We start from the raw sequence: 26,144 nt of genomic DNA, 5'->3' as shown, positions 1-26,144 counted from the left end.
AGGGTCACACAGCTAGTAAGTGTCAAGTGTCTGAGGCCAGATTTGAACTCAAGTACTCCTGAATCCAGGGCTGGTGCTTTATCCACTGCGCCACCTAGCCGCCCCTCCCTACAGCTTTTGATATCAGACTTTTGTTTATACAAGATAGTTTGTCAGAAGATTTCCCTCTAGTTCCTCTTTTTCTTTATAAATAAGTTTTGTCGATTTCCTTTCATTTTTTTTACATCAGTCTTTTTCACATAGGTGCCTCCTTCACTCCCACTGATCCTTCCCTTGTCATTTGTCTTTTCTTTTCACTTTAGCTAGGTTGATTTCATTTGTATAAAAGCTTTTTATTTTTACATGACAACATTATCTTTTATAATACTCTCTATGATGCTGGTAGTTACAAATTCATTCACTCTCTAGTTGTGAAAAATATAGTCCTTTACTCTCTCCTAGTTTATTATGATATGACAAGTCATTTTCATTTTGCTGATAGGATAATTTGTAGAGAGAGGTTATGTGCATTTTCCCCTATGCTATCACATATCCATTAGTTAAAGCATGAAATAGATTTTTCAATTTCCAGTTGTATTCATAAACATTATGTAGACACACTGTTGGTGTTCCTATACGTTCAGCATGGTAATTCTTAAAAACATGGACATTTTTCAACAACTGGCCACACACATTATATGAATATTATATATATTTACGGGTACACCTCAAATTCGGGAGATTTCGTGCTGTTGCATTTGCCTTGTGAAATAATAGCACCCCCACTTTGGGAAGCTTTTAATTTCTGTGTGTTGTCTTGATTATTTTCATTTTCAGTATTATCTTATTACAACTAAGAGAAATGCTTTGAAAGGAGAATAGTGGATCTCAGAGTCAATCAAAAGCATTTAGGTAGCTCCCACTGTGTGCTAGACATGAACTTCATTAATGGGCTGCTAGGCCACCTCTGCTTTTTATCCTAAGCATGTGTGGCATAGCAAAGGGTCTTTATTGGCTGATTAATAGGAATTGTGGAAATTCTTAATTATAGCTCCGATTGAATGGAGAAAAAGTTGAAGAGCTGTTATCTGAGAGAGCCGTCCAGTTCCGAGCCATCGAACGACGACTGCTGACGAGGTTCAAAGATAAGACACCCGCCCCTCTCCAGCATCTGGACACCTTATTAGATGGGACATACAAACAGGTCAGTGCGACATTAACCCTTTTTATTCCAGGATGCTGGAGGAGTTGGCGTGATTCAGCACGGACCACAGACGTTGGCTGCAGAGGGTGCTCTTGGGGAGGAGCGTCTTACCCTGGCTGTCATTCAGAAGCATTTTGGGTGGCTTCCCATCACCATGGCCACCATGTTGCTCTCAGAATCAGCAGGACGAGGTCCCAGCCCTGGGTTTCTTCTTCACCTGGCCTTTGACCTTATGGAGATAGAAACATAGGGGCCATGTCCTCTGTGGTTCCTGCCTTTCTTTCTCCCCCTTCTTGAGGTCTCCAGGGGAGTGCCAGAGAGCCCTATCTTGGTCAACATGTTCATAAATGATGTGACTGCAGTGAATGATGGCCTGCTTATCAGCCTTGCTAATGACATGAGGCCAGGGATAGGATAATAGATCAGAGAGGTCAAAGGATGCTGCTTGCGATGCTTCTCATCTGGGGAGTGGGCTGGTATTACACATGTCCACCTTCATGTCCCAGGCAAACAGTATGTCAACGTCTCAATAAAAGGTAAGGATTTTTCCATAGCCTGAAAATATAACTTTTGATTTGTTTACTCAGAACATACGTTTATAGACTGAAGGACTGCGGCAAAATTTCTAACTACCAAAAAGTGGCAATCTGTCCCCTTTTACGTGACTCTGGTAACTCTGCTGGGCCTCATTTATTCTAGGCTTTTTCTCATCTGGTGTAACAGTTGCAATCATGTTGTCTGCTAGTAAATTCTTTTTTTTTTTTTTTAGTGAGGCAATTGGGGTTAAGTGACTTGCCCAGGGTCACACAGCTAGTAAGTGTTAAGTGTCTGAGGCCGGATTTGAACTCAGGTACTCCTGACTCCAGGGCTGGTGCTCTATCCCCTGCGCCACCTAGCTGCCCCTGCTAGTAAAATCTTGAAGGCACAATGTCACAAGTGCACCTGGTCTGGTGGTTGGGAGTCAGTCGAGTGAGTTCTGCAGGCCCAGAATCCTTGGTCCAGTGAGGAGCATGGGTCCCTGGGGTGGGGGTGGGGGGAGGGAAGGAGAGATCAGAGCTTTTCTCAGCTCCCTCAGCTTGACCCTCCATCCTTTCATTGCTTCTCCCCTCCAGAGCTGGCTCCAGGGAGCAGCCTTCCCTGGGGAAGGAGCTCAGATGTCAGCCCAAGCCCAGGGGGTGTGCAGAGTGTTGTAGGGGCTGGGTGATCACTCCTGTACTCATTTCAAAGCATTTCATGGTGCTGACTCAGTTGTGGGTAACAGTCCTTTCCTGAGGAGCTGCTGGATCTTATCCTTAGTCCTACATGTCTCTTCATCAGTACAAAGTATCAGTTAAGATTTTAGTAGAATTTAATGTCAGGATATCTGGATTATCCACACCAATGAGATCATGGATCCGCTGAAGAACGAGTTTCTCTTTGACTTTTCATACTCGGTTTTCTGTTCGGTAGCATTTTCATAGTCATGTCATCATTATTCATACCAATTATGAATTAAAGCTCTTCTGTTGTTTCCTATAAATTATTTTTCAGTGAACAAACATTTATTGCCTCTCTCGCCTACCTTGGAAAATGACAAATACTGGATAGGCTGTGGGAAAATGGGGCGATTAATGAGCAGTTAGCGGAGTCGTGAATTGGCGTGGCCTTTCTGGAAAGCAATTTGGAACTGCGCTCACATGGTTTCTAAACTGAGCATGCCCTTTGATTCAACAGTGTCACTACTAGGCCCATGCCCCAGAGAAAGAGGAAAAGGGCTCTGAACCACACTTCACTCACATGTGAAAACAAATATCTATAGTAGCATTTTTTGTGGTGGCAAAAAATTTGGGAAATGGCTGAGTAAAGTTTATTAATTTTATGTTTGTCCTTAATATGTGGTAGTTTCAGATTCAGAAATGGAAAAAAAGGTAAAAACTTTGTCTTTTTGGCCATATACTTGGGATATAAAAATAATTTAGGAAAAACATGAATTTTGCAAACTGTTTGACGTGTTCATTCATGATATGTTCAGGTTCCTTATAAGAATATTTGTTAAATGATAGAGCCAATTATGTTGCCTGCTGGAATTCATTTTTTTACCCCACCTCACAGAATTGTGTAGCTGGGAGAAGAGAGGTCTGAGGGGGAGTGGGAGAACTTCCTTATGGTATATTTTGGGGACTGGGCCTATTCTGCTTGGCCCGTGGAGGCAGAAGGAGGAGTCGTGGGTCCCAGCCGGGCGTACGGAACACTTCTGAGATTGAGAGGTGTCACAGAGCACAGTGGGCTTCCTCAGGTCCTAGTGGTCTGCCCTTCACTGGGCAGCTTCCAGAAAAGGCTGGATGACCATTTACAAGGAGGGTATAGGGGCAGTGCTGTCATTGCCTGAGGTTGTTCTAGGCGGCCATAAAGGAGGGCCCTTCCAGCTCAGCAGTATTCTGGCTTTCCATTTATTTTGGTAACACGATCATGTATAAGAATAGAAGATTATGAAACTCTCTCCCTGCCTTCTATTTTATTTTTTAAGAAAGCAGTAGCTTTTGGAGGCAGGAGGCTTTTAAAATGTTTGTCTTGTAGTTGTATTTGGGGAAAGGTGATTGATCTTGTGGAATATTCATTTATTAACCATGTTATATCACATTATATTGAGAGGAGGCAGCATGGTGGCTTGGGCAGAGAGCAGGCCTTGGGGTCAGGACATCCTGCTTTGGGAATATACTGTCTGGAGGATCTGGGGCCAGTCACTTGATGGAGGGTCAGTGCCACCACCACAGGTCATTCTCAAAAGCCCTGGCACCAGAAGGAGCAAATTGATTTCTGCTTGTACAGGGAATTCCTTATCATGAGCTCCTGCCAACTGTTGAAATCCCCTCCTGCCAATAAAAAGATCATCTTCTATTTCCAAGGAGTTGCTGCTCTGGCCCTGGCTGCTATTCTTCTCATACCTCTTCACAGATGGTCTTGAGGGGCACCAGGGACTCCCCTTGCTCCCCCTGGGCACTGCCACGCTCCTCCTCCTTGTAACCATCCCTCAGCAAACCCTCCTCCTTCGATGGGTCTCTTCATTCCAATGAGTGAGCAGGCTTTCAGGAGTCTTGAAAGAGTAGCAGAATCAAGTGGGCAGATTACGTTCATAATTCAAATCTGTGCTGCTGATTCTAAATTTAATTTTCTTCATTAAGTAAATAAGGGTCCTGTGTTTGCTGAGGACCACTAGACCCCATCCTAGATGCCATGGAGGAAACACAGATGACTAAGGCCTGGGCCCTTCTCTCTTGGCCCTTCAAATCTAGTGTTGGTTCCAGCTCGTGAGGGCGTAGGCCCTTGCCCCTGCCATGATACTACGCGGCAGAACAAGTTGGGTGACAAAGGAAGGGCACTGCTGAAAAACTATCAGTGCCCCTGCTGTGCTCTGCGGCTTGGGCTCGCGTCTTGCTTGGAGGGTGAGCTGTTCATACTGCCCTTGTGCCCCATGCCCTCTGGGGTGACTCTGCCCCAAAGAGATCGGAGGTGACATTCACAGGAATCTTTAACAAGGAAGAGACGCTGCAACACAGTCCGGTGTAATGCCCTGTCCCCCTTCTGCTGGAGGGATCAGTGGGCTCCTCTTGGACATCTGGACAGAGAAGTTTCACTGGGGAAGGGATGGACAAGGTGCTCTCCTCTCCAAGGAGGGAGGTGTTCAACTAGGGTAGGTCCTCATGCCACCCCTTCTTTTCATCCCCTGCCACACCGCCTGTCCTTGAAACTTAGGGTCAGCCCCTCTCTCCTCCAACCCTCCTGCTCAGGGCTGTATGGTCAGTCTTCCTGAAACACAGCCACTACAGAAACGGATTGTACGACAGCAAAGAGCTTGAAGGTTCGACAGTCTCTGCCTGTGTCATCTCTCCGTGGCTCTTGGTGAAAGTTAACAACTACCAGGCCAAGCCAGACTCCTCAGATTCCTCTGTAATATGACGCCAATGCATTTTTCAGCCTCCCCGTCCCCCCCCCCCCACCTCTCATTCACTATCCTCACACCAAACTTGACCATTCCCTGTCCTGCTAATAAATGTGTGCATGTGCGTGTCTGTGTGTATGCACACGCCCGTGTGAACTTTTCCACCTCTTCACCTTTGCTGGATTCACGGCCTAGAGTGTCCTTCCTCTCCAGCTCCAGCCTCCTGGGGTTTTAGCCAAGCATAGCCTTCTTCATGATGTTTCCCTGGGCTCCAGCCTCCACCTCCAATCCAACGCAGAACTCAAGCTCCCACCCTTGAGACTGGGCTCTGATGGGTGAGCATCCAGCTTATCTTGCCTGGACCCTGACCCGCCACATCATGCCTTCTCCATGCATGTGCCTCTTGTGCCCCTACACACACACACACACACACACACACACACACACACACACACACACCCCTCATACATATAACACATGCACACATGCACACATGCACATACATACACATTCTTCCCAACTCTAAGAACTGTAATTCAGCCAACAGGACCATACCAAAACAGAGCATGTTCATCACCTACCCTATGATTTCAGCCACCACTGCCCTGGCTTCTTGGTCCAGAACATGCCTCCTTGGCCACCTCTCCCCTGAATTTGTTTTCCTTCCCTATAAGAACGTAAGCTCTCAGAGGGCAAGGACTGTCTTGCTTGCTTGAATTTTTACCTTCAGAGCTTAACCCAGTGCCCAGCTTATAGTAAATGCTTAATAAATGCTTTTCACTCATTCTCCCCTTCTCCCCTTTGAATATTTTGTACTGTGGAAGCATAGTTAAAAAAACAAACCTGCCTGTTAGTTTGCCTAGAAATATTAGGATTACTATTTCTCCAACCTAAAACCCTTTCTACTTTTGCCTTTGGGAAAGTAGAGGGAACAAGTGCCCATAGTCTCCTGGCGATAACCCAGCTTAACTCTCAGCAGTGTCGTCTTCTCATTTGTACCTTTCTCGTTGTACCATGTTGGGTTTGACCTCTGCCCTTCCCAGCCAGTGATTGGATGGCAAGCAGAGAGCTAATCTTGAGATAAATCCCATCCACTTAACTAGTAATTTTTTGTATCACGCTTCTGTTCTCGCCAAGCTCAGTGTCTCGTGACCGCCTTCCTGAAGAAGTGTGCTGGATAGCCGTGCACAGGACAGCTAAGTGGTCTGTAAACCTTGGGCCTCTTGAACTGCCTAGTTCACTCTGAACCATGTTTTCTGATATAAGGGCTTGGTGTCAAGGGAGCCGAGAGGCCGGCCTATGGAGCTCGCTCATCTTATACACAAAGAAGCAGAGTTCTAGAGAGGCTTAAGGAAGTTTTGCCCAAGGTCACAGAGAGCCAGAATTTGAGCCCTGGTCATCCAACTTCCTATCCACGCTGCCCTCTGCTGTACTGACCTTCCTGTGGAAGGGCACGCGCTGATGCAGTTTGGAGGAATTTATCTCATTGGTTCTTATAAAACTTCTTCTCTTGGTCTTCTGTGGAGATTAGCATTAATGGACTGGGCGCCAGCAGAGTTTCCTCATGGGCTGGCCTGTTTACTCTTGTGTATCATTAACACAGCCAATAAGACGGGCTTGTGAAATTCAGTTTACTTCAGCAGACACCAGTGCCTATAGTAGAGATTCTCCATCTCAAGGGGCTTCTGGTCCATTGAGGGGGTGAGGGTGTACACAGGTAGATATCGGTGCCGGGATAAAGGAATCCTGGCACTTGCTGACTCCAAGAAGGCTTCATGGAGTCAGTGGCACCTGAACTGAAGGCCTGTGGGTAGATCTCGAAGCCCCATCGCTCACTACTTCCTTGGCTTCTCCCACTTAGCCACGGATTCTTCCTTCCCATCCCCTGTTTCATATGTAACAAGGATATCATTAAGAGGGGCTGAATTCCTTTCATTGGCTATAGACTTTCTGGTGTTTGGCCAATGAAATCACATTAAGGGTACCAGCAATTAAGTTAATATTTGTAGATAATCTGTGTTTCTTTCAAAATTATCATTTATTTAACATTCTTTTCAAGTTTTGAGTTCTAAGTTCCTTCCCTCCCACGCCTCCCCCACCCGATGAGAAAACAAGTAAATTGTTATCAATTAATTATACATGTGAAGTCATGCAAAACATATTTCCTTATCAGCCATATTGCAAAAAACAAAACAAAACAAAAAAACCAAAAAACCAACCCAACCCCAAAATAAAGACAGCAGGACAATTATACTTTAATTTTCACTCAGAGTTCACCAGTTCTCTTTCTGGAGGTGGATAATGAGTCATTTGGAATTGTCTTGGATTATTGTATCGATCAGAGTAGCGGAATCTTTCACAGTTGATCATCAACCCAACCTTGCTGTTACTGTGCATGGTGATCTCCTGGTTCTTCTCCCTTCACTTTGCATCAGTTTATATGGGCCTTGCTATGTTTTTTTTTTTTTCTGAAATCCCCCTTCTCATCATTTCCTACAGCACAATAGTACTCCATCACCATCATATACTGCATCTTGTTCAGCCATTCCCCAGTTAATGAACATCCCCTCAATTTCCAATTCTTTTCCACCACAAAAAGAGTTGCTCTAAATACTGTTGTACATATAAGTCCTTTTCCTTTTTCTTTGATCTTTTTGGGATACCGACCAATAGAGTGGTATTGCTGGGCCAAAGGGTATGCCCAGTTTTATTTCCCTTTGGCCATTGTTCCAAGTTGTTCTCCAGAATGGTTAAATCACTTCCCATCTTTACCAACATCCCCATCAGAATTTTCCCTCTCTGATTGGCGTGGGGTTTGTACCCCAGAGTTGTTTGTATTTCTCTAATCAATTTTTACATGACCATAAATAGCTCTGATTTCTTCAGCTGAAAACTGCCTGTTCATACCCATTGGCCCCTTATCAGTTGGGAATGGCTCTTATTTTTCTAAATTTGACTCCGTTCCCATTTGAGAAATGAGGCCCTTATCGGAGCTGTAACATTTTTTGGTAGGACTTCATCGTGTGTGGGGACCTTTTAGCAAAATGTCATTTCCCGATTATTTCTTTTCATGAAGTTTGTTTTTGCTTTTGCATTGTCGGTGAACTGTGTGCCAGAACTGCGTGTTAAGCAGTAGAGGCAGCAGTCAGGATCAGCTGTTCCCTGTGATCTCCCTCCTTCTGACCAGTCGTCCAAACCCTTTATTTTCTCTCAGCAGCCTGAAGCTGCTGCTGCTGCTAGCACATGTGCTCTGGCCTTTTCCAGGCTCCCCGACCTCTCCTCTGATCTCCCTAGTTGTCTTGGGCTGGAGAAGTGTCTCCCTCTGACCTTTTGCGGGCTCTACTGGAGGTGTTATTTTAAAGTTGCTTGTAGAGAATGTTGGGAGTTGCTGCCTCTAATCCGCCACCTTGGCTTTGTCTCTCCCAGCCAGCGTCCTCGGAAGCACCTTCTTCTCTCTTGACACGGAAGCCAAGAGGGCCCCACACGTGCCTGTGAAGGAGTCACAGGGCTGCAGGGATGGTGTCCTGCCGTGGGCAGTGCCATTGGGCCTCCCTCCTCTGGAGGGCAGGTGAGCAGCATTACAGGGGTGCCCCTTTAAGTGTGTGCTGGCATGCAGTGCACCATACCCTCTGCAGGTGCCTATGGAAGTGGTAGCTGGTGTTGGAATCCTTTGGCACTGTGCCCATGTGCCACCTTCTGCAGACAGCCTTTCCTACTCCCTCCAGCTGCCCTGGTGCCTCCCCCTCCAGGACTATCTCAGATCTTCCCTGTGTGTGCATGTGTGTGTGCATGCATGATGTGTGTGCATGCGTGTGTGTGTGTGTGTGTGTGTGTGTGTGTGTGTGTGTGTACCCCTCCACATCATCTGCTAGAATGTAAACTCTTTGAGGGAAGGGTCCCTATTCCTGCCTTTCTTTGTCTCCCCAGGGCTTAGCATCTTTCCTGACACGTTGTAAGTGCTCAATAAATCCATAAAGACACCTACATTGGTCTCTTTGGCCAAACAGTTTCTGCTCAAACAGCCATTCTCTTGATTCTGAGCTTCGCCAGCTTCTCCTACCACAGACCCAGGCCATCACCTGGACCAATCTGAATGCCTTTCCGGCCTGGAAGAACCTTCCAAGAGTTTGCCACATCCCCTCCAGTTCCTTGGGATTGCTGCCTAGGCGTCTTGGCCTAGGATTTTATGGACAATGACTGAGCCAAAAACACCGATGTGATATTGGGCTGCACTTCCAAGAACTAGCAGGAGATAGGTGCCTCTGCTTAGACTACATCTGGGGAACTGTGTTCAGTCTGGGCGAGGGGGGTACATTAGAAACAAAACCAGATTTCATTGACGTCTGTTTTATTTAATTCTTTACCATTAGTCATTCGTGGAAAAACAAACAGAAGAAGCACATTCCCCTGAGCTTCTTTTCTTACTCACTGACCATCCTTAGTGACAAAATAAAAGGAGTTCCCTCCAAACAGCACTCAGTACAGTGACCTCATCAAGTATTCATAGGCAGCAATATATTTTTGTGATATCCTTCCCCTTTTTCATAAGGAAGGAGTAAATTTCATCCCCTGTTTTCCAGCTCATGCATTGGATTTTTCATTTTCTTAAAGTTAGACTTCTCTTAAACGAGCCATTTACATTGCTAGAGGCATTGCATACCTTGATCTTTGGTTGTGCTCATTCATGTCAAGGTTAATTCATATAACTGTTACCAGGTTTCTCCGAATTCCTCATATTATTTTTTATTCCATTAATCCATATGCTATAGATTTTTTTCAGCCATCCTTTAATCAGTGGACACACATTTTTCTTTGCTACCATATAGAATGCCCCTACAAACATTTCAGAATACATCGGACCATTATTTTCATCTTTTGACTTTGATGAGATGTAGGCCCAGTGGCGGGGACTCTACATCAAAAGGCCCGAGTGGTTTAGCCACATTAATTAAAAAATTCTAAAATGAAATCTGTAATGGCCGAATCAGTTCACAGGTCGTGTTTCCCCCCCACCCCCCATCCCCAAGAGTGCAATAAAGTCCTTATCTTTCCATAGCCCTTCCAACAGTGACTTTTCACACTTTTGTCATCTTTGACCATTTGCTTCTAGTTGCCTAATTCTTGCCATCTCTTGGTTACTCTCAAAATATCCCATTCATAGAATAACTGGAAGTAAAGACCTCCCTTGACCTGCCCCCTCCCTCCTTGGCCAACATTTCTCTATTTGGTTTGTGTGAGAACGTGTTGACCTTTGAACTCCTTTAAGGTCCCCATCTGTTATGATGAATGAATGTGACTTTAGGTTATGTCACTGACCTGTCTCCATCACCACCTAGAAAGGCAGGGTGTCTGTTAAGGAGGCCACTGGGCCGCTGCCATCTTTCTCCAGGACAGATTGTGAAAGCCCTGGAATAGTCTGCTCATTTTTCTTTCACAGACTTAAACCCCCCTTAAACGAAAAGTTAGAATTCCATAGGTTCTCAGTCCCGGGATTTATATTTCCTTAGGTTAAATAGTTTACCTGATTCAGGATCGAAAGTATAACCAGCGCCATAGGAAATGAATGAATGAGACCAAACATATAGAAGCAGGATTATGTTTCTTTATGACGGACGCTGTGGAAAAATGCCATTGAGAAATACTGGGGAAATCTTCGAGGAAATAGAAGGTGGAATTCTCATGAAGCTGATTTCCTGTTTCTTATTGGATGCACTGGCTGCTGCTGCTGTTTGACAGTCACTCCCAACAGAAGAAGCAGCGTGAGGTTGAGGCAGTCCAGCCTGAGTTCTGGTTCTCGTTCTGGGAAGATCAGAAATAAGTGGCATCACGAATATTTGAATTTTACTTTCTCTGAATAAAATATTTTGAAATAAAAACAGTAATGATGTTTTGTTGATGGGATGAGATGGGGAGACATAGGTGACATAAAAGGAAGCTGTCCTGTGTCATAGAATTGGCTCATGAGAGGAGAAATTGGTTGGTGGGAACCTTAGTGTCAGGGAGAGGCGGGTTCAAATCTTGATCCTGGCATGTTCTGACCTGGTGGCTCTGAGTGCATCACTGTTCCTCTGAGTGATCTATGTGACTTTCTAAGGCTCTAAGAAAAATGAATATGTGACATCAGTGCCAGGCCTTTAGTTAGCAGTCGGGAGGCACCGAATGGAGGGACCCAGTGGATCCTAGGCTTAGGACGATTATGACAGTACGTTCTGTTCTTTTTAAGGAAGCATTTCTTTTTTATTTTCATAAAATGGAGCTCGTGTGCTTGTTTTTGTTAACACGTGTAGGATTTTAATGCTCTAATAGAAATCAAATAGCCAAATTCTACACTGAACCAGTAGACCTGTGTTCTCTACATGTGGGTGTTTCCTCAATTGGCACAGGCGGCAGCCCGTCAGTTAATCGTCGAGAGTTTGAGTGCCAGGTAACTGTTCTGCTCTGTCTTTTTTCTGTTTTGATCCTTGCATCCTTCATAGACTATTCAGTAAGTAAAACCGGAAGATGCTCCCGGGGTCTAAGTCACAGTGGTGTGACTTGTCCGGCCTGTTTCCTCGACTGCCTTAGCTTCAGTCTCAGGCTGGAACCTCCCCGGAGCCCTGAGGCCTCTTCGCCCTGCAATGGCTGTCCTCCATGCTCTCTCCCATTGGTGAATTCCACTTGGGACCTCCATTTTTGGGGGGTGTGGCCTGGGTAGGCCAACCTTCATTCCCCTCCCATCCATGCTTCTGACTCTCTGGACGTCAGTACCTTTCATCTCCAGCCTCTCGGCCTATTCCAACTCCCTCTTCTTATTTTGAATGTCATCTCCTGGAGGGCCAGCACTATTCTTTTGGCCTGGCAAAGTGCTTGGCGCGTAGTAAGCACTCGATGAATGTTCATTTCGGCCTTGCCAGCCTTAAAGTATCACTGCACTTTCAGGTGCCGTCATCAGTGTCTGGAGTAGGCTGCTTCCAGGGCACTGCAAACATCCCATGACTCCTGATAGGCTTGTGGGCAGCTTGTGTGGACGGGGAGGACTGCGCCTATTGGCATTCCCATGTGCCCACAAAAGCCAAGTTGTCACATCGGCTGCAAGGTCACTCCCTAGACTTGAGGTCCAGAGGATGAGGACACTTAGTTCATGGGTCACTTGGCTTCCATTGAAGATTACGATCATTGCCGTTAAATGGCTAGTGATGAATGTTTATTGCATTTGTCAGAAAAGCCGTGGAAGGCAGGTTCTCTTTCATGTTATAAATTCTTCGTGTACATTAGCTTGGCAGAACAGAGCTGCCTGTGGTGGGCTCCGTAAGCTGAGAGAGGGGAAGTGGGACATACCCTAAGAGTGTGGCCTGCATGCGGTGGGGGGGGGGATTAAGTTCCCCCCTTACACCAGCCCTCTGTCTCAGCACCCCTAAAGAAAGTGCTTAGCAAAGTCAAACCTTAATAGCGTTGGAAGACACATGTGATCTAAGGACCAATAGTCCAGACCAAAGAAGGGCACTTGGCCTGCTTTTCTCTTCCACTCAGCAGAGGATACATTAGGCACGACTTGAACGGAGCCCCTGTGCCTTGCAGTTTGCTCTTTGTTATTTTTTCTATACCTAAAGTTTCCTTCCAGCCTATTTATTTGTGCAGGACCGATCGATCTTCTAGAATCAGTAGGTCTCAGGTTGGAGAAGTATTTTGGACTTGCGATGGAAATGAGCCTCTTTGGGCCGTTGTAGCCATTAGGAAGCACGGTGACTTTCCAGACATGAGGAAAGACAGTTGCCCGGGAAGCTGAGAGGGGTCAGCAGGCCTTTACGCTGCTGCTTGTTTATTTTTCTTGTGGTCATTAGGGAAGGGCCTCATCCATCAGAGGGAGCAGAACAGAGGGACCAGAAAGGTCACTGGCATCTGGGGCTATGAAGGGCGGGAAGGATTCGTGAGATGGGCAGGTCTGGCTTGCTGTGTTCCCAAGATGGGCCCTATCTCTCTGCACTGAATATCGATATGCCTGGCTCTCATCTACTTGCATATAGGCCATATAAACAGCTAGCATTTATACGGTACCTACTATGCGCCAGGCCTCGTGCTTAGCACTTTACAAATATTTTCTCATTTGATCTGAGATTCCTTATTCTCTGCACTACGTTGCTATGCAAATTGACTTGTGGAGAAGAATGGGGGGGGTGGGGGGGGTGGTAGTTCATAAATAAGGATGTTTTCTCACGAATATCTGACCTCTCTAGTCCATTTTCCATGTAGGAGAAGGGGCAAAGACACCCGGTTGGCTGTATATCCCTTCATTCAATACTACATAGATCGAATCAGTCCATATCTAGTACTTGGTACAGACCCAAGGGGACCACAGATACATGGCATGGACTCATGAGAATGCCTTGTGAGGGGGCAGCTAGGTGGCGCAGTGGATAAAGTACCGGCCCTGGATTCAGGAGGACCTGAGTTCGAATCTGGTCTCAGACACTTGACACTTACTAGCTGTGTGACCCTGGGCAAGTCACTTAACCCTCATTGCCTTGCCCCCCCCCAAAAAAAAAGTCTTGTGGGGTGAGGGGGGAAGATGAGGGGAAAAAGTATTCCCTCCCCCCCTTCCCCTCTGGAACAGGGGCCCATGGTGGGAGGCCTGGGGGGAGAGCTGGGCTGTTTATGCCTGCACAGGCCACAAGGTCAATTTATGGGCAGTTGTCAAACTGGAAAATTCATTTCTCTATTTCTTGCTCCTTTGGTGCTTTTCCCTTCTCTCTCCCTCTAAAGGTGAACGGTAGGGAGAAGAGAAATCGATGAAGTCTGAATAGATGCCAGTGGGGGCTGCAGGAACATTTGCCATTCCAAAAACAGCCGTCTAGGCCATGGTTGGAATCGCCAGTTTAGAGCAGGAGATGACCTTGGAGGTCATGCAGACCAACCATCCTCTTCCCTCATTCAACATGCAAGGATGTGGGGATCAGAGAGGTCACATGATCTGCTGAGAGTGGCACAGGCAGAATTGGGCAGAGCTGGGATCAGCACCCCATGCTCTGACCGCACATTCGTTGCTCTTTCCTCCTCACCCTACACGTGGCAACATGTTTCGGTGCGTAAGCCTGAGAATGCCGTTTCTGACCTCTGCAGTGCCGGCCCGTTGGCAGAACGTGGCTCGTTTTCCTCATCTGTACCAGATGCTGAAATCGTACTGACCTAACTGAGATGGGCCCAGTGAGATTGAATTAGCTTTTAGAAGAGACAGGGGAAGCGCAAGTGCTACTGCCTGGTAATTGGAGTTATGTCTCCTTAGATTTCGGCATGTAACCCTAATTGCAGTTTAATGAGGGTTATACATACATCAAGCGAAGAATAGACCTATTAGTGTATGCAGCATTCCATTTTTTTTTTTTTTGGTGAAGCAACTGGAGTTAAGTGACTTGCCCCGGGGTCACACAGCCAATAAGTGTTAAGTGTCTGAGGCCGGATTTGAACTCAGGTCCTCCTGACTCCAGGGCCGGTGCTCTATCCACTGCGCGACCTAGCTGCCCCCAGCGTTCCAATTTTAATATCCATCTGGCATCGTTTCTCTCTCCGGGGCATTTGCATTTTTTATAAACTGAGCGTGTACTTCTCTCCAACTCCATCGTCTTCTGCTGTGGTCTGGTTTCTCTTTCTGATTTCCTGCACCAAGCTGAGCATCGGCCTAGACCTTGGGAGGCTGCTGCCCGAGACCCCAAGGTGGGCTTTTCATCCCGGCCAAGTCGGGAGGAGCAGATGTTTACTGACCCGTCTTAGCACCCCACCCCAATGGGGGCCCTGAGCCTGTTGTTAGACTTCAGGGCTGTTCTTGACTCATTTCGGGAGCGTCCTCGGAGGTGTGCTCTCAGAGACAGGATGTAGCCAGGGTGACAATAAAACCTTTACTGAGCCCATTACAAGGAAAGTGGACGTCTCCTCTCTTGTGTCAGTGATGATAGGAACCCAGAGGCGGCCTCCCGTTTGTCCTAATGGTTGGCCGTGTCTTCCTGTTGAATCACGACTCACACAGTGACCCCTTTTGTATCAGTCATTCTCAGTGGTGCTCTGAAAAGATGGAATTCAGAACTGGCAGTTGTAGCAACTGTAGTTGTAGCCCCCTCCCCCCCAATTTTCCAAAGGAGAAAAAACAAAAACTCTTGCACGATGTCTTCTGGGGTTTTATTATTGTCTTTAATGACAGAAAAAGATAGGATGTGCTTGTGAAGTTTCATTGGCAAGACTGGGCAAATGATGTCAGTTGAAAATTGTCTCTGAAGACCTAGGCCCTGAGAGGTATTGAGAGGAATCCCATGGAGCAGAGGGCAGCTGGAGTTGATGGTCAAAGGTGATTGAGGTCACTGATAAATTCTTCAGACTTATTTTAGTGGAAAAAGAGAACTCTGTGAGGTCTAGGATGTTCTGTGTAATTAAAAGAGATGAACTCTGGATGATGCTCTTTAAGGCCCATGTAATGATAATCAAGCAGGTGTGAGGATCATTAATAACATACTCTAAGCCAATGCATTGGATCACACCTTGGGGCTATTAATGAGGGGAGAGTATGAGGACATGGATCCCTTAAAGGGATAGTTGCCTAAGGATGAATAGAGAATGACACCCTTGGCTCGGACCCTGCATCTGGCTTCTTGATCACCTACTTCTCTGTGGGCTGCTACGCTCACTTGCCCTGGGCATTCTGCCTCTGATGAGAGGCAAGTGATTCCTTCCTTCCTTCTTCTGGTTCACTTGACCTTTAACATGGTCAAGTGACTCATCCCCCCTTCCCCTTCCCTGGCAGCCTCTGCCACCCTGGGTGTGAGAAGCACAATTCCGAGACAGTCTCTCCTAGCTGGTGTTTCTTGGCTTCGATGGATTCCCTTCATTTCTCATTATCTTGGTGGATTTCTCAGAAACTCTCACATGTTGGTGACATGAATCAACACTCCCTCCCCTCTCGATGGGGCGGTGCACAGGTGCCTTGTTTTTCCAGTAGAGAGAACTGGTCTGCACTGATTGTCGCACTTCTTTGTGTGTGCTTTCCCTGGGCTAAGGATACTGTGCTAGCAACTAGAAGTATACGTGCAATAATAATAATCACAGTGAGCATTTATACAGCATTTAAGGCTCACAGAGCATTTTATGGGCATCTCATTTTATCCTCACAACAATCCTGGGGGGAGGTGCTATTGTCATCATTCCCATTTTACAGATGAGGAAACTGAGTCTATGAGAGAGCGGCTTGCCCAAGATCACATAGCTAGCATGCGTCTGAGTCTGGATGTGAAAACAGCTCTCCCTGACCCTGGAGGTCTCTCAAGCTAAGCTTTCTTTCTGTGCTTTGTCTCTTCACACTCACCTACATGGGAGAATGGAAAGGATTTGGACTTGGAAATCTGGGGAACCCTGAACCCCAGAGTCATGTGGTAGCTATTAAGTGAATAGCCCTGTCCTAGATGGTGAGCAAGGCTGTGCTGGGTTTCAGAAATTAAAGTCAGGAAGTGTAGCCCAGCTCAGGCTCAGGTGAGGTCTCCAACCAAGAGACCCAAGTCTCCAAGGGAAGGAAACTGAGGCAACAGAAGTTAAGTGATGTGTCTGGGGTCACACAGCCTCTGAGTACCTGAAGCCAGATTTCCCACTCCCAAGTTCAGGGTACTCTCAACTGCTCTTCTTCAAGGAAGGCTGTGAAAGGAGCAAAGGAAAAATACAGAAAGTGAAATAAGAACATTTGAGGAGAGATAGATGATTGGCCTGACAAAAATGGTACTCATAGGGTCTGTGTGTGCGTGTGTTTGTGTGTATGTGTGTGCACCTGCCCGCAGTGTGCACATGTGGCCCATTTGCCCAAAGTGTCTCATAGGGCAGATCTCTCAGCCAGTCAGCCTTGGCTCTCTTGCCAGGCCTTGCGTGGCCTCTCTGTCCTCCTGGTGGTCAGCTGTCATTAGCACGGTCCTACCTCCTCTGTGAAAAAGCCCTTCTCCGCAGTTAAAAGAGCCTGTTGGCCCTCACAGCCAAGCATTTCTAGGATGTGGCTGAAACTTTTCTTTGTAACCAACAAAGTCCCTGATTCTTTGTGTGTCTGTTGCCCATTCTCTGTCATCTCCCTGCTACTGGCTGTCAGCCTCTGAAGAATATTCTGATGATTTTTAAGATGAGAAGAAAAACAAAATCCAAAGGAAAATGGCCCCCAACTGATATGAAAAGCAAAATGTAAGACTAAAGAAAACATACCTTTCAGTGTCCTTTTATCAGTGCTCCCAGATTCTTCTTCCAGGGAAAAACCGTGTTAAATATGAGAGAAGGAGGGAGGGAGGAAGGGAGGAGACAGACAGAGAGAGAGGGAGACAGAAAGATTGAATTTCACTGATTTCAAACAACGACAATCCTAAAGCTCTAAAATAATTCCATTTTAACGGTGGGAAGATGATCAGTCAGTCCATTCTTGCTCCAAGATGCTGGTGGTTTTATGCACATGAGCTCAGGGATCACAAAAGTGGCACAGTGGCCTTCCCGGGCAGGCCTGTGTGACCTTGCAGTCAAAGCTGACTCAGGCATTGCCTGCAGTTTCTGGGCCTCTACAGAGCTTCCAGAATCCTGCTCCAGGAAAGTGAATGACAGCCCATATCTCTAAGTAGAGGCCAATGTGCTGTACTTGCAAATGAAGCTGTAAAACTACACTTATTAATTCCAAGGGAACTCCCTCCCCAGCAGCAACTGCACGCCCCTGAAGCTCCCTGGAGAGCATCAGCTTTGGCTTTGGAAGCCTGGAGAGACCTTCAGCTCATGGATCTGCCCTTGATACCTGCTGGCCAGCACCCACGCCAAGCACCAGAGTGACAACCTTCCCCCCAACCCCCCCTCACCCCTCCCCAAAGAAAATGAGTTTGCAAACAGAAATACCTTGCTTTTGTCCTTTTTGTTTATTGTATTACTCCTATAATAGATATAGATAGAACCAAGAGTCCTGTGCTTAGCATTAGGAAGAGCTGGATTCAAATCCTGCCTCTGACACTCAGCTCTGTGACCATGGGTAAGGTGCAGAACCTTATTGATGACTCAGTTTCTCATCTGTGGAATGGACATGATACCCACCTTATAGGGTGCTTCTGAGGCTTAAATGAAGTAATGAATGAAAGCATTTTACAGAGTTTAAAGCACTATGTGTCATTTGCATTAAGACACATTGTAACTGAAATCTGTTAAAGATTTTCTTTGGAATTAAGTAATGCTAGGAGCAGTTAGGTGGCACAGTGGATAGAGCGCCAGAGGACCTGAGTTCAAATCCGGCCTCAGACACTTGACTTACTAGCTGTGTGACCTTGGGCAAGTCACTTAACCTCAATTGCTTCACTCCTGAGAGAGAGAGAGAGAGAGAGAGAGAGAGAGAGAGAGAGAGAGAGAGAGAATCCTAACTGTTGCTGATGCTATCAGTGGAATTAAGTAGTGCTGTTATGATGAATTTGCACTATGAAAGGAAAACTGCTATTATATATAAAGCATGTAGCTTGCTCTTGGGGGTGCATTTGGGAGCTGCGGGAGGGATGGACTTGGCTCTTTAGGAGGAATAGGCAGGAGACTTGAGAGCAGGGGGCAGAAGGAGCATAGACAAGATCACTGACATGGGCATCACTGTTGGGGCCATCACTTGTCCTGGGACTCCCAGCTTCCAGGGCCCATCCCCCAACTTTTACCTTTCACCGATTTATTTGGGATCGATTGAGCCGTGCTCACGTTGTTTCCCCAATAGAGTGTGTGTCTGTTGATCGACAGTTCAGCATGCATCACCTGTTCCATACTGAGCACTGCCTTTGTTGTATGTTCTGGATCGAGTCCCTTCTCTGAGTCTCAGTTTTCCTATCTGTAAAATGAGGTTGGTCTTGATTGCCAAGGCCTCTCTTGGGTCTGTTATTCCATGATATTAATAAAAATGAATATGTACCCAGTATTTTCAGTATGTATTCCGTATGCATTGACATAAAGGAATCCAAGTCTAAACCAATGGGATCATGCATATGTCTCCACTATTTGAGTTATGGCTTTTAGGTTTGTTTTAAAACTTTGAAAAAAGTTTGGGTTTTTTTTTTTGCCACATTTTAATTATAAACTCCTTGAAAGATATTTGTGTCTCCTACTGGAAGTCCATACAAAACCCTATTAAGTTAGTGCAGATAGTTTTAACTTGAGATCCAGGAACGTGGTTTCTATTGTGTTAAATATATATATAAGTAGTATATAAGCAGTGTAATTGCTTCCCTTTGTAATCCTCTGCATTTTCTTTTATGCATTTAAAAACATTTTCTGAGAAAGGGTCCATAGACTTTTCCACAAAAAAGGTGAAGAATCCTTGAACTAGAGGTAGGGAGATGTTTCATTATTGATTTTAATGTTTGGTTCTAGCCCTGCGTCGGTGCCTTGTGCTGTTATCAGTGTAGACTGTTGGTTCTGGCATTAGCTTTGCATGCTTGTTGCTGATGCTGAGCACTTAAGAAGTTATCTCAAGGATCTTCCCATTTTTTCGTGTTCTCCATGACACAGTGTTTTTTTTTTAAAGGGGAAGTCCCTGCATATGACCCATCTTGCACACAGAAGCTGTTTTTGAGGCTCCCTGTAGGCCCACAACTGCCTCTGGAGCCTGCGTTGTAGCTACAATCATGCCTCTTTGCAGCAGGTTTCAATTTCTCTGGGGCCTTGCACATGTAGAGGAGTGAAGTGACTTTGAGTTCTTCAGGCTGCTTGGATGCCTCAGGGAAGCCAGCCCAAAGTGCCTGGTGCTTGTGGGAAAACGCCACCACAGAATTAGCGTTGGACTTTAGGCACGCGACCCGTTTGCTACATGGAAATTGCCTGCGCTTCTGCTAACAGAGCCATGGCTTGTACTCCCTCCCAGTTTGCCGGGACATGCTGTTGTAATTCTGCGGCAGATCGATAGGGGGCAGCACGAGGCTGGCAAGTCAAACCACCAACGCTGCTTTGACCACCAGCTCCCTCAGGCCCAGGTGGAGACCACTCAGGATGCTGGGCCCCGGAGTCTGGGGAAGAGGTGGCTGCCGGCCCGGCGCCATCAGCCCCCAGGCCACTTTTGGGCGATGCAGCCTGGCCACTGCCCCTCAGGGGTTGCAGCCACCGCTACTGGAGACCCAGAAAAGGATGTTCCTTCATTCAAATGTAGGTGTAGACAAATGGCCTGTCAGGCTTGGCTGGCTTTCCCTAATGGCTGCCTCTTCATTCAGCAGGATCCTTGGGACTCTTACCCGAAGACCGAGGCTGGGGAAGCAGAGCTTGCACCCAAGGGAGGTCATTTGGATACTCACGTGCCAAGTCCAGGGAGCTTCCATTTTGGAAGTGTTGGCCATACCTGCCTTCCGAAGGCGATGCCCTCCTTTGAAAGAGTCTTCCCTGGATGTGATTACAAGTGGCTCCTTAGAGTGGGGGGGTGCTCAGCCCCTTTATCTGTATTGATGTTTAATTGACTTAGTGATAATTTTACTATAAACAAGCAGCCTACGTCAATACCTTACTTGGTCTGGCTGGATTCTTTTGTGCACGCGTGTGGCTGGTCGCTGGACATTTGGATGGTGTGATGAGGACATTTGTGAGTCTTTTCTGGTGACGTGACTTAAGTCTGATGGCTCTGTTTTCACCCCTGATGAAAAGGAGTTACTCCTGACCAAGTAGAAGAATGCTTCCCAGGGAGTCCAAGTGTGTGGCCAGCATCTCTTTTCTGGACTCATCCCACCCCCCAGCAGTGAAATGCCAGCACTGCCGTTTGGGTGCTATAACTCTTCTGCCACGTATTGAAGATGGGTCATGAAAGGTCATTTTCGAAAAGAAGTGGAAACCATTTTTTCTCAATTAAATGGATGAAAGCAAGGACTGGCCTGGTGCCTCGTGGTTATTACTTTACAGGCAAAAGGGTCAGATTCCACTGGTGCCTGTCCAGGTCATTGGGAGCTGGGAATGTGATGATGCCTTTGCCCTGTGAAGAAAGTAGGGCCACCTGGGATCTTGGAACAGCCTTTTGGGTTGACCTGCTGGAAGCCAAGGGCCCTGATGGGAAGACCTGACACGATAGGCTGAATGCTTAGGCAGCCGAGCTGGAGAAAGATGGCAAAGGAACCCATGAAACATGATGAAGATGGATTTCTGTGCCATATTCTCAGAGCCTCACTTCCTTCTCTTGCCAGACAGCAGCCCAGACTTACCAAACCCTCCCAAAATGCGCATTCTTCCATCGCCCATTTTGGCCGTTTACAGCTGCCAATCGATCAGAAAGTTTGTTGTTTTTAGGTTTTGTTCTGTGACACAGCAAGATCCCACTGTACGATTGGGTGGTATTATAATGTTCAAAGGTCATTTTGTTCTGTATGTCATTAAATGGTGTTTTCTTCCTATGTCCTGTCCCAAGCATCTGGTGTCAAACTCTCTCACTTAAATATCGCCCAGAGTTATTTATGCCTTCAATAAATCAAGGACCCTTTGCCCTTGCTACCTTCCTTATTCTGCATCCCACTTGGTATTGAGAACTGTGGCAAGGGGTTAATGACAATACCTGTCAACTGAAAAAAAAAATCAGACCTTTTCTGTGTTTAGATTAAATTGTGCATTGAAAAATGGAGACCACTCTCCCTGTTTTGAGGACTGGTATTAGATTTTAAATACAATATTTTGTTTCCCTTTAATTTTTCATAATCATATTTATTAATTCACTGCTGATTTCCAAAATAATTACTTGGGTGAGATTATATACTTGAAGCACTGTTTATAAATATTCAAATTGATATAAATTATCCCTTTTCTTTGCTCCTGAGATGAATACATTTTCTAATTACATCCACTGTCAGTTTATAGCAATTTGCTTTTTCATGCTAGCTAGCATTTATATGCTGCTTTCTAGTTTGCAAAATGCTTTACATATCTTACATCACTTGATTCTCACACTACTGTGAAGTAGGTGCCATCACTTCCACTTCATAGACAAGGAAAGTGAGGCTGAGAGAAATTGTGACTTGACCAGAGGGCCACAAATGCTTGGTGAGGTTTATATTCAAGCATTGCGATTATTTGTTACTGGTCATGACTGTAGCCCGGCCAAAGACAGAGGTGATTTGAGTGTCAGGCCAGTGTTCTCCCCGACATACCATGATGCACTTGTGTCAGGCCATTTATTTTGCAGAAATGATATAAAACTGGATCAAATGATGAATCAAATCCATCCACCAAGAAGCATTAATGAAGCACCTACTGTGTTCTAGGTGCCTGGACTACAAAGGTTCAAATAGTTTCTGCTCTTCAGGTGATTAATACTTGTGAAGTCTGTAGTAGGTACTTTAGATGCCACATGGAAGAGTCTGTAAGGCACCAAGGGGGCTCAGTGCCCAGCCCCTAGAAGTGCCTCAGTTGGAATCCTTCCTCAGATTCTCACATGGTGTGTGTCTGTCTTTGCTTCCTCATGTATAATGTGGGGTTGGACTCAGCTTCCAACAGGCACCTTCCAGCTTCTATATCTCTGATCCCAAGATCAGATCTCTGGGGCGGCGGGGAGCCCCTGGAGCTTCCTGGGAGAGTGCTGTGGGCCCATCCATGGCAGCTGTACGGAGGCTGGGCTGGAGCAGGGGAGCTTCAAGGCAGGGCTGTCAGTGGGAACGCTGTATCAGTATTCTCCATGAGTTATGGGGAGGGCAGGACCTGATGGTGTCTGTGTGAGTGCAGAGGTGGGGGGTGTGAGAAATGGCGTGTTGTTAAAACTAGCAGAACAGTCCCACTCTATCCTGACGGCCCTACTTTCCTCTCCCCCTTTCTTCTAACCGCACCTGGCACCAAGCTCAGGAGGGCAATGCTCAGTTTCATGGTCGAGGTTCATGGGTAGAGTTGGACAGTCCTGCTCACAGGAAGTGAGTGTCTGCCTGCCTTGTCCACTGGCCTCTGCAATCTCTTCACTCCTGTTGGGTTGGGCCACAGAGAAGGCTCAAGAGAAGGGAGAGGTACCTCCATGGCCTCTGTTGTTCTTTGCACAAGAAATATTCCATTGAAAGCTCTCCCTGGGAACTCTTCAGAAGATTTATGTGGATTATGGAGTTGGAGAAGGGGTCATTCTGGCCTTTTCTTTCCAAGCAAAGACGCCAAGACATAATTTTAGCAGGTATTAGTAAAAATCGAGAAGTATTTTGTGTATGCTGGGACAGGTGCCAACATCTGTGTTTGCGATTCCCAAGGCAGGGAGAAGGGTGAAAGTTTTTCCTCATTGCCCTCAGAAGATTGTTGAAACAAGCTCGCCACGTTTCTTTCCATTGCGTCTGTGTTACTGACTCCTCTCCAGACACTTTTTGTGGAATACTGGGCCAAGAGAAATAGATTGACTTTTCACTGACAGAGCTCCACGTCGAGTGTTGACTGCAGGTGCATTTTTAGAGGTGAGGAGAGTGGGGTAACCTCATGGATCTGTAGTGAAGATGCTGAGAAGTAAGCTCTTTGGCCTTCTCACACCTGCCCGCTTCATTTTGGAAGCGATATTTTGTAATGTAATAAATGGCCCCAGAACTTGGGGTGATGTACATCTAGGGAAGCACCAGCGACCTTTACAAGGCTAAAGGCACAGGTTGCCGCCGGTTAACAGGAAAGAAAGACCTAGTGAGCAACAGCCAAGGACTTTGGTAATAAACATCCAGCAATTATAATAATAGTTCTAATCACAATGGAGACGTTTGTATCATCCTTTATTAGCGTGTGGGCTGGGGAAAGGAGAAGGAATGTGCATTTTCAGACAGGGTGACATTTAAGGAGATAAAGGCTATGCACAACGACCCATCCAGATGTGCAGTACTGAAAATGAAGATACTTTAACCACATGTGGGGCTTTCTGTTTCTCCTTATTGAAGGGCTCCTTCTTTCTTGATGGCCTGGGATGGCCTCCTGTGCCAGCAGAGAGCAGCAAAGGACAGGGCTTGGAAAAGGGACCTTTGTCCTGCCTTCTTTGGTCTGCAATGCCAGGCCAGGGGAGGAATGCCGATTTGTCAAACTCCTGGAAACAAAGGTCTTAGAAAAATGCCATCTTATATTACTCTCAGCTTGGGTATTTTTTTTATTTTTAAATGCACTTGGGAGCACCGATTCTTCCAGGGACGACTGTAAAAAACATCTTCTTTTTTAACCAAGTGAGAACATTGCTGTGATGACAGCATAGAGTTTGTTGCTTTATGGTAGAATGTAAATAATTGATTCTACTCTGGAAAATAATGTTCTGATTTGAACGCCGTGTGGTTGGTGTGAACCGCAACAGATAAATATTTGCTTCTACACATGAGCTGATTTCCCCACCTTTTGTGAGATTTACTTTTAGAGACTTCTGTTTCTCATGGCCAGCCTTTGTGGGGTTGAGGAAGAGCAGCCCAGTGGGTAGAGGGCTAGGCCTAGAGCCAGGAAGCCTTGGGTTCAAATCTTACCTCTGTATGACATCAGGCAAGTCATTTAGACCCTTGGAGTCTCGATATTCACACCTATCTGTGTACAGGTTGTTTCCCCTGCTAGGATGTAAGCTTGGCACACAGTAGGTACTTAATTCTTGATTGATTGATTGATTGATCCGTAGAATGGGAACGATGCCTCCAGTAGCCATATCTTAAGGGGTGTTTTGAAGCCCAAATGATAATATCTGAGCAATGTGCTTTGCAAATTTTAGAGCGTCATCTGAATATCAGTTTTAATAATAGTGGTGGCAATGGTCACACATCTACAGAAGTAAATGAAAGTACTGGTCACTTTCAGTGTCTACTCATCCTGACTTTTCTGGGCTAGATTGCATTTTCAAGGCAGTGGTGGGCATTGGGAAGAAGAGAGAGCCGGGGCTGGATCTGGCTCTGCTGTTTAGTGTCTGGAATGCCTTGGGCAAGTCACACAGCTTTTCCGTTTCCAGGCTCCCTCATCTTTAAACTGAGGGTTTGGGCCTAGTCACTTCTTCTTCATTTTTTTTTTTTTTTTGGTGGGGCAACAGGGTTAAGTGACTTACCCAGGGTCACATAGCTAGTAAGTGTCAAGTTGTTTGAGGCTGGATTTGAACTCAGGTGCTCCTGAATCCAGGGCCGGTGCTCTATCCACTGCACCACCTAGCTGCCCCTGACCAGTCACTTCTTTTTTTTTTTTTGGGCGGGGTAATTGGGGTTAAGTGACTTACCCAGGGTCATACAGCTAGTGAGTGTCAAGTTGTCTGAGGCTGGATTTGAACTCAGGTCCTTCTGAATCCAGGGCCAATGCTCTATCCACTGTGCCACCTAGCTGCCCCTGACCAGTCACTTCTAAGGTCCCTCCTCCCAGTTCTCCATCAGTGATCCTGCCAACATTTGTACGTTGCCTCCTTGCTTTCTTGTCTGGTGAAGTATCAGGCTCTTGTGTGTGTGTGTGTGTGTGTGTGTGTGTGTATGGTATTCTTTTGAAAAAGACATCCATTCCCTGCCCTGTGATGGAGAGGATGGCAGCCTTCCTCACACTGGCCCCGGCAGTGGTCTGAACAGCTGAGTGTCTTATTCCTGGCCCACTGAGGCCGGCTTTGTTCCCTTCACCTAAAGTGACTTCCCAGAGGAGGTGTTCCCTTGCTTAAATGTCAGCACAAGAACACAGTTCTGAACTTGAAGAGCCATGTTTTTTGGATTACCTCTCATGTCAAATTATCCAGCACTCTGTTCTCCTTCACTGGTGAGGATAAGCCCCTTGTGAGTCAACAGACAACACGGCCTCCATGATCGCCACCTGGATCCTCGACTGCGGTAAGAGCTGCCTGGTGGGGCCAGGAAAGGAGGAGGTGGTGAGAGGCAGACCCGGTGTGCTGGGCACCATGCTTAGGAAGGACACTGACCCAATGGGGAAGGGCCTGGACTTCCTGTTCTATAACGAGGAGCTGAAGGAACTGGTGTCACTTAGTCTAGGGAAGAGACATATATAATGGTGGTACAGTAGATAGAATATAGGGCTTGGTGTCAGGAAAACATGAGTTTGAATCCCTCCCTCTCTCTTCTCTCCTCTCCTCTCCTCTCCTCTCCTCTCCTCTCCTCTCCTCTCCTCTCCTCTCCTCTCCTCTCCTCTCCTCTC

The 26,144-nt window shown here is 46.4% G+C and overlaps 1 protein-coding gene across 2 annotated transcripts in view; it reads left to right on the top strand.

The window, feature by feature from the left end:
• BBS9 (Bardet-Biedl syndrome 9) overlaps nt 1–26,144 on the top strand; it is a 349,441-nt gene that overhangs the window by 175,571 nt on the left and 147,726 nt on the right. For both annotated transcript variants that reach the window (XM_043979234.1, XM_043979233.1), the window contains one exon: nt 1,031–1,183. In XM_043979234.1, the coding sequence (XP_043835169.1) occupies nt 1,031–1,183 (153 nt within the window). The remainder of the gene's footprint in view (nt 1–1,030; nt 1,184–26,144) is intronic.

This window comes from Dromiciops gliroides, chromosome 1 (genome assembly GCF_019393635.1).
Source record: "Dromiciops gliroides isolate mDroGli1 chromosome 1, mDroGli1.pri, whole genome shotgun sequence".
Taxonomy (NCBI): domain Eukaryota; kingdom Metazoa; phylum Chordata; class Mammalia; order Microbiotheria; family Microbiotheriidae; genus Dromiciops; species Dromiciops gliroides.
This window is presented reverse-complemented; position numbering and strand designations above follow the sequence as displayed.